The sequence below is a fragment of the Danio aesculapii genome, chromosome 9 (assembly GCF_903798145.1).
Source record: "Danio aesculapii chromosome 9, fDanAes4.1, whole genome shotgun sequence".
NCBI lineage: Eukaryota > Metazoa > Chordata > Actinopteri > Cypriniformes > Danionidae > Danio > Danio aesculapii.
Genome location: NC_079443.1, coordinates 54,306,715 through 54,320,882, shown reverse-complemented (window position 1 = coordinate 54,320,882; position 14,168 = coordinate 54,306,715). Strand labels below are relative to the sequence as shown.

General features: G+C 37.8%; 1 protein-coding gene across 1 annotated transcript in view; it reads right to left on the bottom strand.

The window, feature by feature from the left end:
- LOC130235421 (anosmin-1) overlaps positions 1-14,168 on the bottom strand; it is a 106,157-nt gene that overhangs the window by 62,547 nt on the left and 29,442 nt on the right. Inside the window, exon 2 of the mRNA XM_056466004.1 lies at positions 10,070-10,117. Within this exon, the coding sequence (XP_056321979.1) occupies positions 10,070-10,117 (48 nt within the window). The remainder of the gene's footprint in view (positions 1-10,069; positions 10,118-14,168) is intronic.

Here is a 14,168-nt window from a genome sequence, read left to right as displayed (position 1 = left end):
TCTGTCGGCACCAGTGGTGTAGTGGTTAGTGCGTCGACACATGTACTCCGGTGCTCACGGTCACCCGAGTTCGATTTCCACCTCGCGGTCCTATGCCGATTCTTCCCCTCTTTATGCTCCCCAATATTTCCTGTCAATGCTCTCTACTGTCCTATAAAATAAAGGCGAAACCCCCTAAAAATAATTATAAAACCAAAGGTTTCTCACAAAGACCAGGATTGAGAAAGCTGCACTGTTTGTTTTTTTAAATCTGTAATTCATCACTTAAGGTTTATTTTTCAGATGACAAATGCGCTAGAGATTTGGTTGCAGTTTTAAGAGAAATATGGACTGAAGCACGTATTTCATGAGCCTGTGTTGGTGTCTGCAGTTGATCAGTGGAAAGGCTAAACAGGTTGAACTGAGCCATTCACAAACTCACTGTACTGGACAATAGTCCGCAGAAGCCCATATAAGCAGCCCAGTGAGGGTTCGCCTTTGTATTGTGAGGACTTTACAAACAGATCACTTCATTAAGAGGAGATGAGCACACAAACCACACAAACCACACTGTTGTTAACATCTCAAAGAGGAAAACCTGCAGCACACACTGAGCCCATGCTGACAAAACCGCTCAACACAACATTTTAGTAGCTTTCTCAAATAAATGTGCTTTTGTAAAGCTTCACTTAAACATGTAAACACTGTTCAGGCTTTTGTAAATGGTCCAGAACCAAAGCTGATCATTAAATATTTGCTGAATGCTCACTTTGATTTCCATGTAAAGCAATAATGACCACAAGTGCCTCATATATATACTGTTTAACCATCTACCTACCAATGTAATCTCTTTATCCATTTTCAACGCAACCACTTAACTACATCTAACAACCTAACCATGCATCCATCAATCTCACCATCTTTCTTAACATCTACCTTCTAACCACTGATCTAGCCATCTAACTATCTAACCACAAGTCTACCTTCTAACTATCCAACTATCTTTCTATCCTTAACAAAATACTTTCCATCCATCCATCCAAGCATATATCAAGCCAAATATCTATCCATCTAATCATACATCTCAATATCTACCAATCAATCTACAATTTTTTCTCTCCATGTATTTAGCCAACATTCTGTCCATCTACCATCTCTCTATCCATATAATCATCTACCTTACCAATTTATTTATCCATCTATCATTTCTACACCCATCTATCCATCTAAATTCTACCCATCTATACAACGAATCATCTGCCAATCTATCTATCCTTCTCATCTATCTAATCGACTATCTATCTATCCATCTATCCATCCATCCGTCCATCAATCATGTAACCATTTACCAATTCACCCATATATCTAACCTTATTTCTAGCCATCCATCTAGTATCTCTATATCAATCTAACTATCTACCTTACTAACTGCAAATCTAATCATCTATCTTACCATCTACCAATCCATCCATCCATCCACCCATCCATCTAAACATCTATTTAACCATCTACCAATCTATCTATCTTTCTATTAGTGTTATCAAAAATTTTGAGTTCAGTACCAATATGGACTGCAGTGGTTCTCAATTCTGGTCCTCGGGCCGCCCCACCCTGCAGGTTTTGTATATCTCTCAATTTGACACACAAGGATCAGTTCATGTATCTCTATGTTAATGAGACGATGATCTGAATCATGCGTGTTAATTAAGTTAGACATACTAAATGTGCAGGACGGGGGGCCCAAGGACCGCAATTGAGAACCATTGATGTACTGAAATTATAAAAACGTCCATTACCCACTAACGTTTAAGCTTGTTCTTAAACACCGCCAACTGACTATTGTGTTGACATGCTGAACAGAAATCACTGGTACCAAACTCAATACTTGTGACAGCCCTACCTTCTATTCATCTAACTGTATATCCATCCATCCTGCCATCCATCCATAAATCTAGCAATCTATGTACTATGTAACCATCTACCCATCTAACCCACCATCTCTGCATCCACGTATCAGTCCATCTCACCATCCAATCAGGAACTGATCTGAATTCCAAGACATTTCCAAATCAGTTCAGAATTCCACACTATATCTCTCATTGTCAGAACATTAAATGATTGATTACACAATTACTGAACCCTAATTCTCATTCTAAACCCTGACTGACACACGTGTACTTAAACTGACACACAAAATCAGCCCAGATCGTCCCACCCAGAGAAACACAACATATACATCACTAATAACCATCATAAAGAGCACGATTCTGAAGCATTCCTGACAGATAACTAGCAACAGAAACACACCAAGCACAAGCATGGCATGATCTCCTCAGGGGCGTCAGGAGTGTGTGTGTGTGTGTGACTCTCTGAGACGACGAGGGCCAATAGTAATGGGAACGCCCAAAACTGAGACACGCAAACAGCCAAATCCTGCTTTAACACAGCACTCTTGATGAATGACTGGGGACAGAGCCGCTGCCAGGACCCAACACTGGCCAACTCCACGGAAAGAAAAAGAGCAGGTCTTTTGTTGCATTCGAGCACAAAAACAAAGCGCCTTTTTGGCTTTATAGCGCAGTGTATCTCCTCTTTGAAGCCCTCTGACATCCTCATTAACTCAGGAGAAAGAGAACTTGTGAAGCAAAATGAATTTGTGTTTTGCCTTGTTAATGTCTGTTCTTGTTGGCCGAACTTCACTCGCCATCTTGTGAAGGCCAGCGTGATGCATTTTCATTTCAATACCATTGAAAATGTAAGTCTTAAAAGATGGCCATTGCTGAGAAATTGGCTATTCAGTATATTGGATACTAATACAATAATTAGGGAAAGTCGTTTCAGACATGGAATAAAACTGTATTAACAAAAGAGTGTTTTAAAAGAGTTTATAGCCTTTTGCTTAATATTATATGCTCCAGTTGTGAACTTAGAACTAGAGTATGTTTGTTTGTTTCTTTCTTTCTGCTACAAAATAAACCATTTTAATTGTGACTTTTCAATCTCACAATTCTTATTTGTCCTTAAAAACGTTTTCCTCTCTGAATTATTTTTGTTCATAGCATGTAATAAAAACTAATAGCGAATATAATAGTATTTATGAATTTTTAAATATTAAATTAAAGAACTGGCAAACCAAAATTCAGAATTGCAAAATAAAAGTCCTAAATGTGAGTTTTAAAGTCAGAATTGTGAAATAAAGTTGCAATTGAAAGCTATAATGTCTGACTTTGTAAAATCAAGATTCTGACTTTATTTTTCAGAATTGCGAGATATAAAGTCAGCATTCTCACAGATGCGACTGCTAATCTCAGAATTCTAATTATCTTTCTGAATTGCACCTTGTTTATATACACTATGAACAGCAGCTACGCTAATTACTTTCTTTATTCTCCATTTCCACCTGGGGATACTCTTCCCGAGGCCCTCAGACTATGCAGAGTCACTGATCCGATCCAAGACCAGCGACGAGATGATCCCAAGGTTTCCATATCCTGGACCAGGCCGTATCCTGAGCAGCTACTGTGGTGGTCATGGAAGAGTGGAGAACATGAGACTGATTCCTGTGACGCTCCAGAGACAGACGAGTCTTCGCTGAGGCCAGCTTCCAGCCTCCGCCACTGAGACTGCAGCTCTGCACAAGACGTTTGGCCAGCGGAGAAATTAAAATGGTCGTGCCCAACTGAGCCTGGTTTCTCTCAAGGTTTTTTTTTCTTCACTTTCACCATTTAGTGAAGTTTTTCCCTCTCCGCTGTCGCCACTGGCTTGCATGGTTCGGTATCTGTAGAGCTGCGCATCGTTGGATTTGCTCTTCAGTATTTGGACTCTCAGTAGTGATTATTAAACCACACTGAACTGAGCTCAACTGAACTGAACTTAAACACTACAAACTGAACAACACTGTTCCTATTTACTGTGACCTTTTATGCGAAGCTGCTTTGACACAATCTACATTGTTATAAGCGCTATACAAATAAAGGGGAATTGAATTGAATTGAATTGAATTGTAAACTTTATAACTTGCAATTTTGGGTTTCCATCTCATATATAAATGCAATAACCTTTTATTTTCCTTAGTGGTGGAATTTAAAGTGAGAATTCTTTACTATCCAACTTTATAACTCATTGTTGTGAGTTAACATCACACAATTCTGAGACAAAAACAAATGTTTTTTATTGTTTCTTCTTCAGTGGTGGAAACCGGCTTGCATAAAACTCTGATTCAAATGAAGCAACAAAAAATCGAAACTCTCTAAACGTGAAAAACCGGCGCTGTTTCAGTCTCCTTCAGAGTTTTGCTCAAGGTTTCGCACATCTCATATGGTAAAAGATTTAGGTAAAAAATGTAAGTTGCACATTATAAAGTCAGAATAGCAGGTTAAAAAGTTACAGTTGTGAGTTATAAAGTCAGAATTGCAAGATAAAAAGTTGCAATTCCAAGTTATAGTCAGAACTATCAGATAAAAAGTTGCAAAAAAGAAGAGTTATCATGTCAAAACTATGATAAAAAGTCGCAATTGGAGGTAAAAAGTAAGTACCAGTCATAACTATCAGATAAAAAGTCGCAAATGGAGGTAATAAGATGCAATTGCAAGTAACAGTCATAACTATCAGATAAAAAGATGCAATTGCGAGCTATAAAGTCAGAATTGTGAGACAAAAAGTTGCAATTGCAAATTATCTCTCAGACTTGTGAGTTTATATCTAACTTCACAATTTCAAGTTTACACAAGAGAATCTCACAATTCTGAGAAAAATGTAGAATTTATTTCTTTTTTATTTTCCCTTGATGGTGAAAACAGGTTTCCATAAAATTCTACAAATCTAAGCTCCCTAAAGTGGTGTAATGTAATGCAAATGTAACGCAAATGCACATTACATTACATTAAAAGTGATCATGTTCATCCTCATGTCTTCACACGTCTAAAATGAATGTCTTTCTCAGATAAACGTTGTAAATGCAAGTTAAAAATTCAGAATTACAAGATAAAAGTTGCAATTATGAGTCAAAGTCAGAATTGCGGGAAAAACAGTTGCAATTGCAAGTTTTAAAGTCAAAATTGTCAATTAAAAGTGAAAATTGTGAACTATAAAGTCAGAACTTCTCAGAATTGTGAGTTTATGTCTAACTTTATGACTCGAGTTTACACAAGAGAATCTCACAATCCTGAAAAAAACATTTGTATTGTGATTTAAAAAGTTCCACAAATCCCTAAAGTGAACGTAAATGTAACGCAAATGCACATCACACATCATTTAAAGAGAAAAGCCTCTTTCAGTCTCCTTCATGCTGATGTTTTCGCACGTCTGAACTGAATAGTCTCGGTGTACGCAGTGTAGTGTGAACAGAGTCATGCATGAGCTCATCATATCACACTGTGTTCCTGTCTGTGTGTAATGAATCAACACAGGACGCGTCTGCACCGTCAGACCCTGCAGAGACTCAATATTACTGTTACCATAGTAAACCGCAGAGCGTGCATCACAATCACACACACGGGAATTACTTATATACAACATCAACTGCATCTCACCTTGCACTGGACTTTTTAATGCTTTAACCTTACCTTAATTGTAAAATCTCTGATTGCTTTTACACTGCAAATTACTGTTACTATAGTAAACCACAAAGCGTATAAACATTTTATTTTCCTTGCACTGCTAAAGGGCGACACGGTGGCTCAGTGTTTAGCACTGTGGCCTAACAGCAAGAAAGTTGCTAGTTCGAGTCCCGGCTGGGTCAGCTAACGTTTCTCTGTGGAGTTTGCATGTTCTCCCCATGTTGTTGTGGGTTTCCTCCGGGTGTTCCGGTTTCCCCCACAGTCCAAACACATGCGCTATAGGGGAATTGATGAACTAAATTGGCCGTAGTGTATGAGTATGTATGTGTGTGAATGGGTTCTTTCCAGTACTGGGTTGCAGCTGGAAGGGCATCCGCTGCGTAAAACATATGCTGGAATAGTAGGCGGTTCATACCGCTGTGGTGACCCTTGATAAATAAGAGACTAAGCTGAAAGAAAATGAATGAATGAATGCACTTTAACCTTAAATCTGTAAATTGCATGAATATTTATTTATTGCATGAATATATTATTGTATTGAGATTTATCAGTTATTTACCCCTATATGCATGTATTTAAATATTATCAATTACATGCATTGCAGTAATTACATGCATAAAATCTATAATCAATCATCATTACTCTCCGTGATGTCATCACCTTCACTGCCAATCAGGAAGGAAGCCCAAAGTTTAAAGGGACGTGAGCATGGAAGCTCGTTCTCTTGTTTGCTCTGTGTGTGTGTTTTGGCTTGTGTTGTGTGATATTAAGCTGATTTGACTTTAGTTTGATTTTAACACTGCAGAGTTACGGGATCAGAAATATATCAATCTGTAAACATTTTCTATATTAAATTAGGAAATGGATGTGATCAAAAAAGTCTGCGAGTTTACTGTATATACAACATACTTTGAAGAAATTCAGTGAATTAAACTGCACAAACCTAAAGAAATAATGCTAATAAACAGGATAAGAGTCGGCTCTCTACACAACAAACATGATTGATTTTATTATATTTGACATGTTTGCATTTATCAGGGAAAAGCTTGATTATGGATGTGACGGATGTGAAATTGGCACTTGTGTGACTTTAGTCAATTAAATATAATAGTTTGAAAACAGAGACAGAGACATGACATCAGTATTTTTACAGTACTGTACTTTGTTTCATGGAAAAATTGACATTTGCAAGAAATTGCTCACGTTTTATTTTTGCTGTTTGACTTCACTTTTGTAAATAAATGCACTTATTTTTGTCATATTTGGTTGTCGAGTCACATCTAAATGTTACCTCTTTAACCCCTAGAGCTAAACTTTAAAGTCATAACAGAGACAAAATAATAAAATATCCCTTTTCTTGCATGAGATGTTGAATTTATAGTAAACATGAAAATATCACCATTTGCAGAAACCTCAGCTCATACAGGTGAGTGGGCTTAACACACCACCTGTAGAAAAAACACCCTCTCATCTCTCGGACTCTTGCACCAGGTGCACATTTACACTATAGACACTTTCTTAATCACTCCCTGTCTCTTGGAAACACTGTGCTAGGCTTGTGCCGGTATTCGGTAATGCGATAAATCACGGTAATGAATATGCACGATATTGTTATCGCGGGCACTTCAAAATACCGTGAAAAATAATAGATCCGAATTTATATTCTTAGAACGCGCCTTAGCTTATTTTCCATCAACCGCTTGAAGAAAAACTGCGTATATGCTGCGCAGAACTGATGCGCACTCTGATGTAAACAATCCCCGCATGTAGAAGCCCTGTGTGCGCAGTGCGCGCCGCCGCTGCCACCGCACTATAATCCTCACACGCAGGCCATCTGTCAGACCGGGCACTTTCCCGGTGGCCGACGTACTTTTTGGGCCGGGCTGATCATCGTCTTATGATCTGATCGCCCATTAAAGGCTTATCAGCCTATCGTTTTTTTTCTGCCTTATTGATTGGCGCTGGTGTGATCTGTGACTCTGAAAGTAGATGCTTTTTTTCCCGGACAGACAGACCGGGCCGGCCCATGTGACACCCTGCAGCCCATTGGCTCTTTTCGGTATTGACATTGGGCTGGCCCAATCACAAACTCCTATTTGGACTCCGCGTGAGCGTGCGTCGTCTGTGTGTATTTGTCCAAAATAGTCGAGAGTCAGAGAGAAGAAACGCAAGGGAGGCGCAGAGAAATCGCGGGAAATACACCGGCGTTTCATTTAGCGATTCTGAAAAGTTCTCTGTTCATTCTAGTACACGGCTAAAAACGCAAATCACGTGACCACACACTCTCTGCCCAGAGCTGCCAGCCACTAGTTCAGCGGGTGAGCATAAACCCCAGGTCAGAGTATAGTGCATGTCAGACAGTTCATCTGCTGGATGGTCTCATCTCACTATAGCTGTTAAACGTGATATTGAATTCATCCTGTTGTCTCTATCTAACAATTCTTATGTCTTTTGAATCACTTGTTCTCAGTTAACTGTTTTGGCTGAGTGCAAAGATAAGCTAATATATTAATTTATGTAACCACATACACTGATTCTGCACATTGACTGATTGCTAACCTTTATCGTTTAAAATTTAATGTACGTTATACTGTTATAATGGCCATTATTGGTTATTAAAACTGATATTCTGCAAAATAGACAGGGTAAAGTTCATTCTTTTCAATGGAAATGAAAGGAGACAGTTATATTTAAGCCCTGTTTTATTATAAATATGCAGTGTGAAGATGATGCTCATAAAAATATGCAGCTACACAAGGCTGTTTGGTGTCTGTTAATCATAATATCAAATGAAACAAATTTGACTTATATTATGTTTTCATTGTTTAGATAGTGAAACAGCAAGCAGGATGAGGTGAAAGAGGTTAAAATGTAACACTGTTCCCTTTGAAGATTTACCCATGCATTAGCAGGCAGTTTTTGTTATGTTTATTATTGAATATAGGCTGAGTGAATAGTGTATTGAATAAGCTAAATTGGCTGTAGTGTATGAGTGTGTGTGAATGAGTGTGTATGGGTGGTTTTCCAATATTGGGTTGTGGCTGGAAAGGCATCTGCTGCATTAAACATGCTGGAATAGTTGGCAGTTCATTCCACTGTGGCAACCCCTCATAAACAAGGGACTTATGCGAAGAAAAATAAATGAATGAATAGTGTATTTTTTTAGAACTCAACAAATATCTTTATGGACAGCATACAGAAATTAAATTGAGATTAAAGTTTGTATTTATTTATTTATTTCATATATATGGCTTTTGTGTTTTATAGAATATGAGTTGATAAGGAGGAACGCCTGCCGACAATTTATCCCCCTTTAAAAAGGTTAAAGTCAGAAGTTTGGAAATATTTTGGGTTCCAAAAAAATGCAGAGGGATTACGAAGACGGTTTCCCTTTTGCACATTCACTTGATATAATTGCTCAAGTTTACCTTTAATATGTGTATTGTTTTATTTATATTTATTTGTATTTAAATTTTTAGAGTACTTTTAGTTAATTAAAAGTTATTAAAGTTTTGTTATTGAAGTTTTTGTGTTTTTTACCTGTTTCTCTAGTAAAATTACAATATCGTGATAATACCGTATACCGTGATAAAAGCTCAATCATTAATCGCAGCATGAAAATGTGATACACCGGCACATGCCTACACTGTGCATTTCAACTCTGCTTCATTCAGGTGAGTGGGCTTGACCTGTAGTAACACTCTTTTCTCTCATGCACCTGACACTTTATCTAAACTCGATCTTACAAGGACTCAATAATGAAAACGATGTTTACTATAAATGTACCACAATTATGCTGCGCTTCTTGCTTCAACCTTAAATACCGCTTTTGCACAATATTCACCTTTAATACATCTCCTGCACAATATCCTGCACAACATCGTTCAGCCTCGTGTGTATATGTATAGCCTGTCTTCTGTGTATATTAATTATCTTATAGTTAAATATGCTGGTTATTTTAAACAGCTCTTTGTGCAGTGTTGTGTTTGTATTTATGATTGATTTATGCACACGATATTTCGTTCCTCTGTATGTCCACATATAGCAGAATGACAATAAAGCTTGACTTGACTTAAATAAATAAAAAAACTTAATAAAATAGCAGCTATTCTCATTTTCTCACTGAGTAATAAGATATTTTAACAAATCACTTTAGTCAATTATACCAAATTTAAAGCAGTCACTATTTTTCCTTACATAATAGTAAGTGATTGAGACTTTATTCGTTTGGAGGAGAAATGTTCAAAGGAAAGTTTAAAGATGTTAAAGTACTTATTTTGTATTACATTAATATAATAATACTTGTTTGATGATTTTTTGTATTTCCCTCACACCCGTTTTCCCTTTCTTTCATCATCTTCCACATTTTTCTTACATATAGTAAAGTGATTGAGACTTTATTTCATTTGGAGGAGAAATGTTGAAAAGGGAAAGTTTAAAGATGCTAAAGGTTAGTATATTTTAGTAACCTATTTCCAAATATTCTCCTGCTGATCTGGAGTCAGAGGTTTTCAAGAGATCCACAAGCTTACCTTTGAGCACTGCTTGTGATTCTCACACCACACCAATGATCCATTGCTCTGAAGAGAGAAAGGAGACACTATGAACCACAGCAAATCACCCAAAAACACATGCAACACATTCATGCTCTCTTAAATCAGTTCAAGCTGTGAATCAATTTAAAACAGCAAGCATGCACTGAATTTTCCTTAACCAAACATTATATTATTGTTTGTTTTTTTGTTTTTCCAGATATATAAATATGCATGTACTAAACATGCTCACCAATAATGCAACGTCTAATCAAATAATGTGCTGACGGGACATTTCTATAGCAATGCTTCCATCCTCCTATCCTCATCTGCATTTTGGAATAATTGCATTAAAATGATAAATCCACACAACACACTACTCGATAATAAAAACGCTGCACATAAACTCTGCTGTAAACAGATGTAGTGAGTAAAGTCTGTGCATGCGCTTCATCAGTCTGCATGCTGGGATGAAGTTTTTGACAGATGATGATCAGATATAAATGGATTTCAGGGTCTTTGAGTCATTAATGTTGGTCTGCAGCTCTCCATGTTTGCAGCTTTCCATTGTGTCAGATGTGAAATGTTGTTCTTCTGATTGTAAAAGGCCTCAGCCCTCCATCAGTCCATCATCACAGTGCTTCAGTAGTATTATTCTTCTATTATTATTCCCTCCAGAACTGTCTGGAGCATCTGTCTGCGCTCCCGTCTCATGCTTCTAAAAGCCACCGCATTCATTGCGTTTGGTCTTCTTCTTCTAAAGCGCAGCTCATTTATTAGAGAAGAACAAACACCACAGTGGAGAATCCTAACAGTGCATCAGACTCCACTTCTCTCAGCAATATTAGTGCACGTTTAGCAGGAAGTGATGATTTGACTCTTTTAGTTTCTCACTGAAATGATGCTTCATTCACAAATGTTTTATGCAATATTACAGTTTTGTCTAATTCACATTTTTGGGTGAAAACAAAACGTGTTTCCATCACATTAAGATAGCTTAAGAGGTTAATAAAATAATATTATTTCAAAGCATTTCAAGTTCAGTTTTTAGTAAGTGCATTCAAAATTAGTGGTGTGATCCTACACTGGTCTCACGGTTCGGTTCAATTCAGATCATCAATTCGGTTCACTTCGATATCTCTGTGCATCACGGTGCATTGACGATGCTTTCCATACACAATTATTATATTTTGTTTCTTCACAACATGGGAATTCTGAATTAATTTTTAAAATATATTTATACCGTATATTATTTTTAATACAATTTTGTCCTTTAAAACAAGCAGTCGGATAAATGAACAGCACCTTTAATTTGACCTGCTCGAAGAAAACACTCTTGAATGTTTCAAACAAAACTCAAATACCATCACAGAAGACAACATGAGCATTTATAGCAAACAAACTAATGTAAATAATCTCCTGTTTGCTTTTTGAGTGTTGTCGAGCGAGTTCTTACATCTCTATAATTGGTCATTGTGCTTATTCGCTCGACAGAAAGGCCTGCGATTGGCTCTAAAACTGTGAGCGCTGTTCACCGATGAGTGATGCGGACACTGAAGAATGTGCTGTAACAGTCTGTATGCGCCTAATAAAGAGCACATTACTCAGCTATCACAGCTGATCCGTGATAGACGCCGTGGAGAAAACTCGCTCTACACACACACACACACACACACACACGTGTCAGGATCCACAAGTATCACTTTAATAGCGATAGAGGAGAGGAAAAGTTAACTTACAAACATGCCAGCAGTTCAAAGATACAGAGTGAGAGAGAGAGAGAGAGAGGCAGACAGAGAGAGAGAGAGAGAGAGAGAGAGCTGTTTATTTTCTCCCCATCAGTGAAACAGTGTCTCCTGGTTCTGCTGTACATCAGTGTCAGTGAATGATTGTCAAGCAAACTCACATGCAGTGAATCGTGCACAGTTGTTTGCTTTATAAGTAGTTGGAGTACTTTAATTTCTCGCCATCGCCTTGTTCGAATAGTACTCTACCATGACACAGCGCATAAGAGATAAATGACGTCTGTATGTAGTAACCGGTGATGATCCATGAATAAACTGATACCGAATTGTCCACGTCTGTATCGCGGTGCATGAAAAAAAACATAATTTTGGCACCCCTATTCAGTTTTAGCCTACAATTTCCATTTCAGCACATCCCTGCACGTTTGTTCTAACGAATTATTTAAAATAAGCTAAAACAACCCAATTCTTGAGCTTTTTTGAGGACAACTTAATTTCTTTATCTTCAATCAAAAAAAGCTAATTAGTAAACTCAATTCCTTCATGGTGTCCAAAAACAAATCAATTGTGTGGAGGCCAGCATGTTGTACAGTGTATGAAACACTGATTTAAAGATTCATTTGCTCCATTAAGAGCAGTCTGAGATGTGAACTGAGGCTTTGTTCAAACTTCACGGCTCCGCAAACCAAAAGTCTGCTTAAGTTCAATGTCAAGTTCAAAGGACTGTGGAACAATGTAATCCAGTGGAAATTCCCCGTGAAACCTTGGGAAATGAGTTATCATTAAAGGACTTAATTTTGTGTCCAGGGCCGCGGGGTGTTGTGAACTCCATGTCAAGGATAATGGTCAACGGCTTCAAAGAGAAACACAGCAGATAGCAGATGCAGAAAATGCAGAACATGTGAACCCATGTCATGAAGCACTGTAATGAAACTGTACTGTGTGTGTGTGTGTGTGTGTGTGTGTGTGTGTGTGTGTGTGTGTGTGTGTGTGTGTGTGTGTGTGTGTGTGTGTGTGTGTTGTGTGTAGTATCTGACAGTAAAGCATCTGGGTTTGAGTATTATCTGGTGCAGAAGGGTTTGACTGGATCATCTTTATGAACTCTTCACTTTAGGAGCTACAGAGGCTTTATATTACAATAAATCAACAGAATCATGACTCTTTCACAAAGCCTGGATGGATGGATGGATGGATGGATGGATGAACAGATAAACGTATTGATGAATGAATTTAATGGGGACAGAAGCATAGATGGATATATGGACAAAAGGATGAATGGATAGATGGATGGATGGATGATGGATGGATAAGGGATGGATGGATGAACAGAAGGATGGATGGACGGATGGATGGATGGATCAACAGAATGATCGATGGATGGATGGATGGACGGACAAATAAATTGAATGATGGATGGATGGACGGATGGATGGATGGATGATGGATGGACGGACAGATGGATGGACAGATGATGGATAAGGGATGGATGGATGGATGGATGGATAAGGGATGGATGGATGGATGGTGAACAGAAGGATGGATGGATAGATGGATGAACAATGGACAAAAGGATGAATGGATGAATGGATAAGCAATGGATGGATGGATGAATGAATGGATGGATGGATGGACAAATAGATTGAATGATGGATGGATGGATGGATGGATGGATGGGATGGATGGATTGGATGGACGGACAGATGGATGGATGGATGAACAGAAGGATGGATGAGCAAATAAAAGATAGTTGGATGAATAAACAACAAACAAATGATTGAATAAATAAAACGATAATTAAACGATGGACAGACAGATGAAAATAAAACGATGGATGGATGAAAACGATGGACAGATGGATAAAACTATGGATTGATGCATGGACAACAGAATGAGGAAAAAATGGATGAACAGATGAAAACATACAAAACACTTTGATTTGTGCATATTATTTAATGCAAGAACATTTTAAGCAGCTGTCATTAAATCAGAATCAGAAAGAGAATCACTGTCAAGTGTGCTGAAACACAAGGAATGACCTAAACATGAACAGTAAGTTTTAGTTTAAAGCTTTAATCCCCATTCAGACGTGTGTGGTGCTTCACATGTAACACAATTAACACAATAATAATACCAACACTTAACATCCAATACACACTAAAAATAGTAAATAATAATAATGAAAGTGACATTTAAAGGCTTGACTAGGTTAATCAGGGTAATTAGGCAAGTCATGAGTCCCTTTTACACAGTGATACCAGTAAATATCAGCAAAATTTCCAGAATGACTTTACCAGTGAATTCAAATCTGTCCTGTTCACACAGGCGAGGACGTTCCGGAAACAACCATTCACACA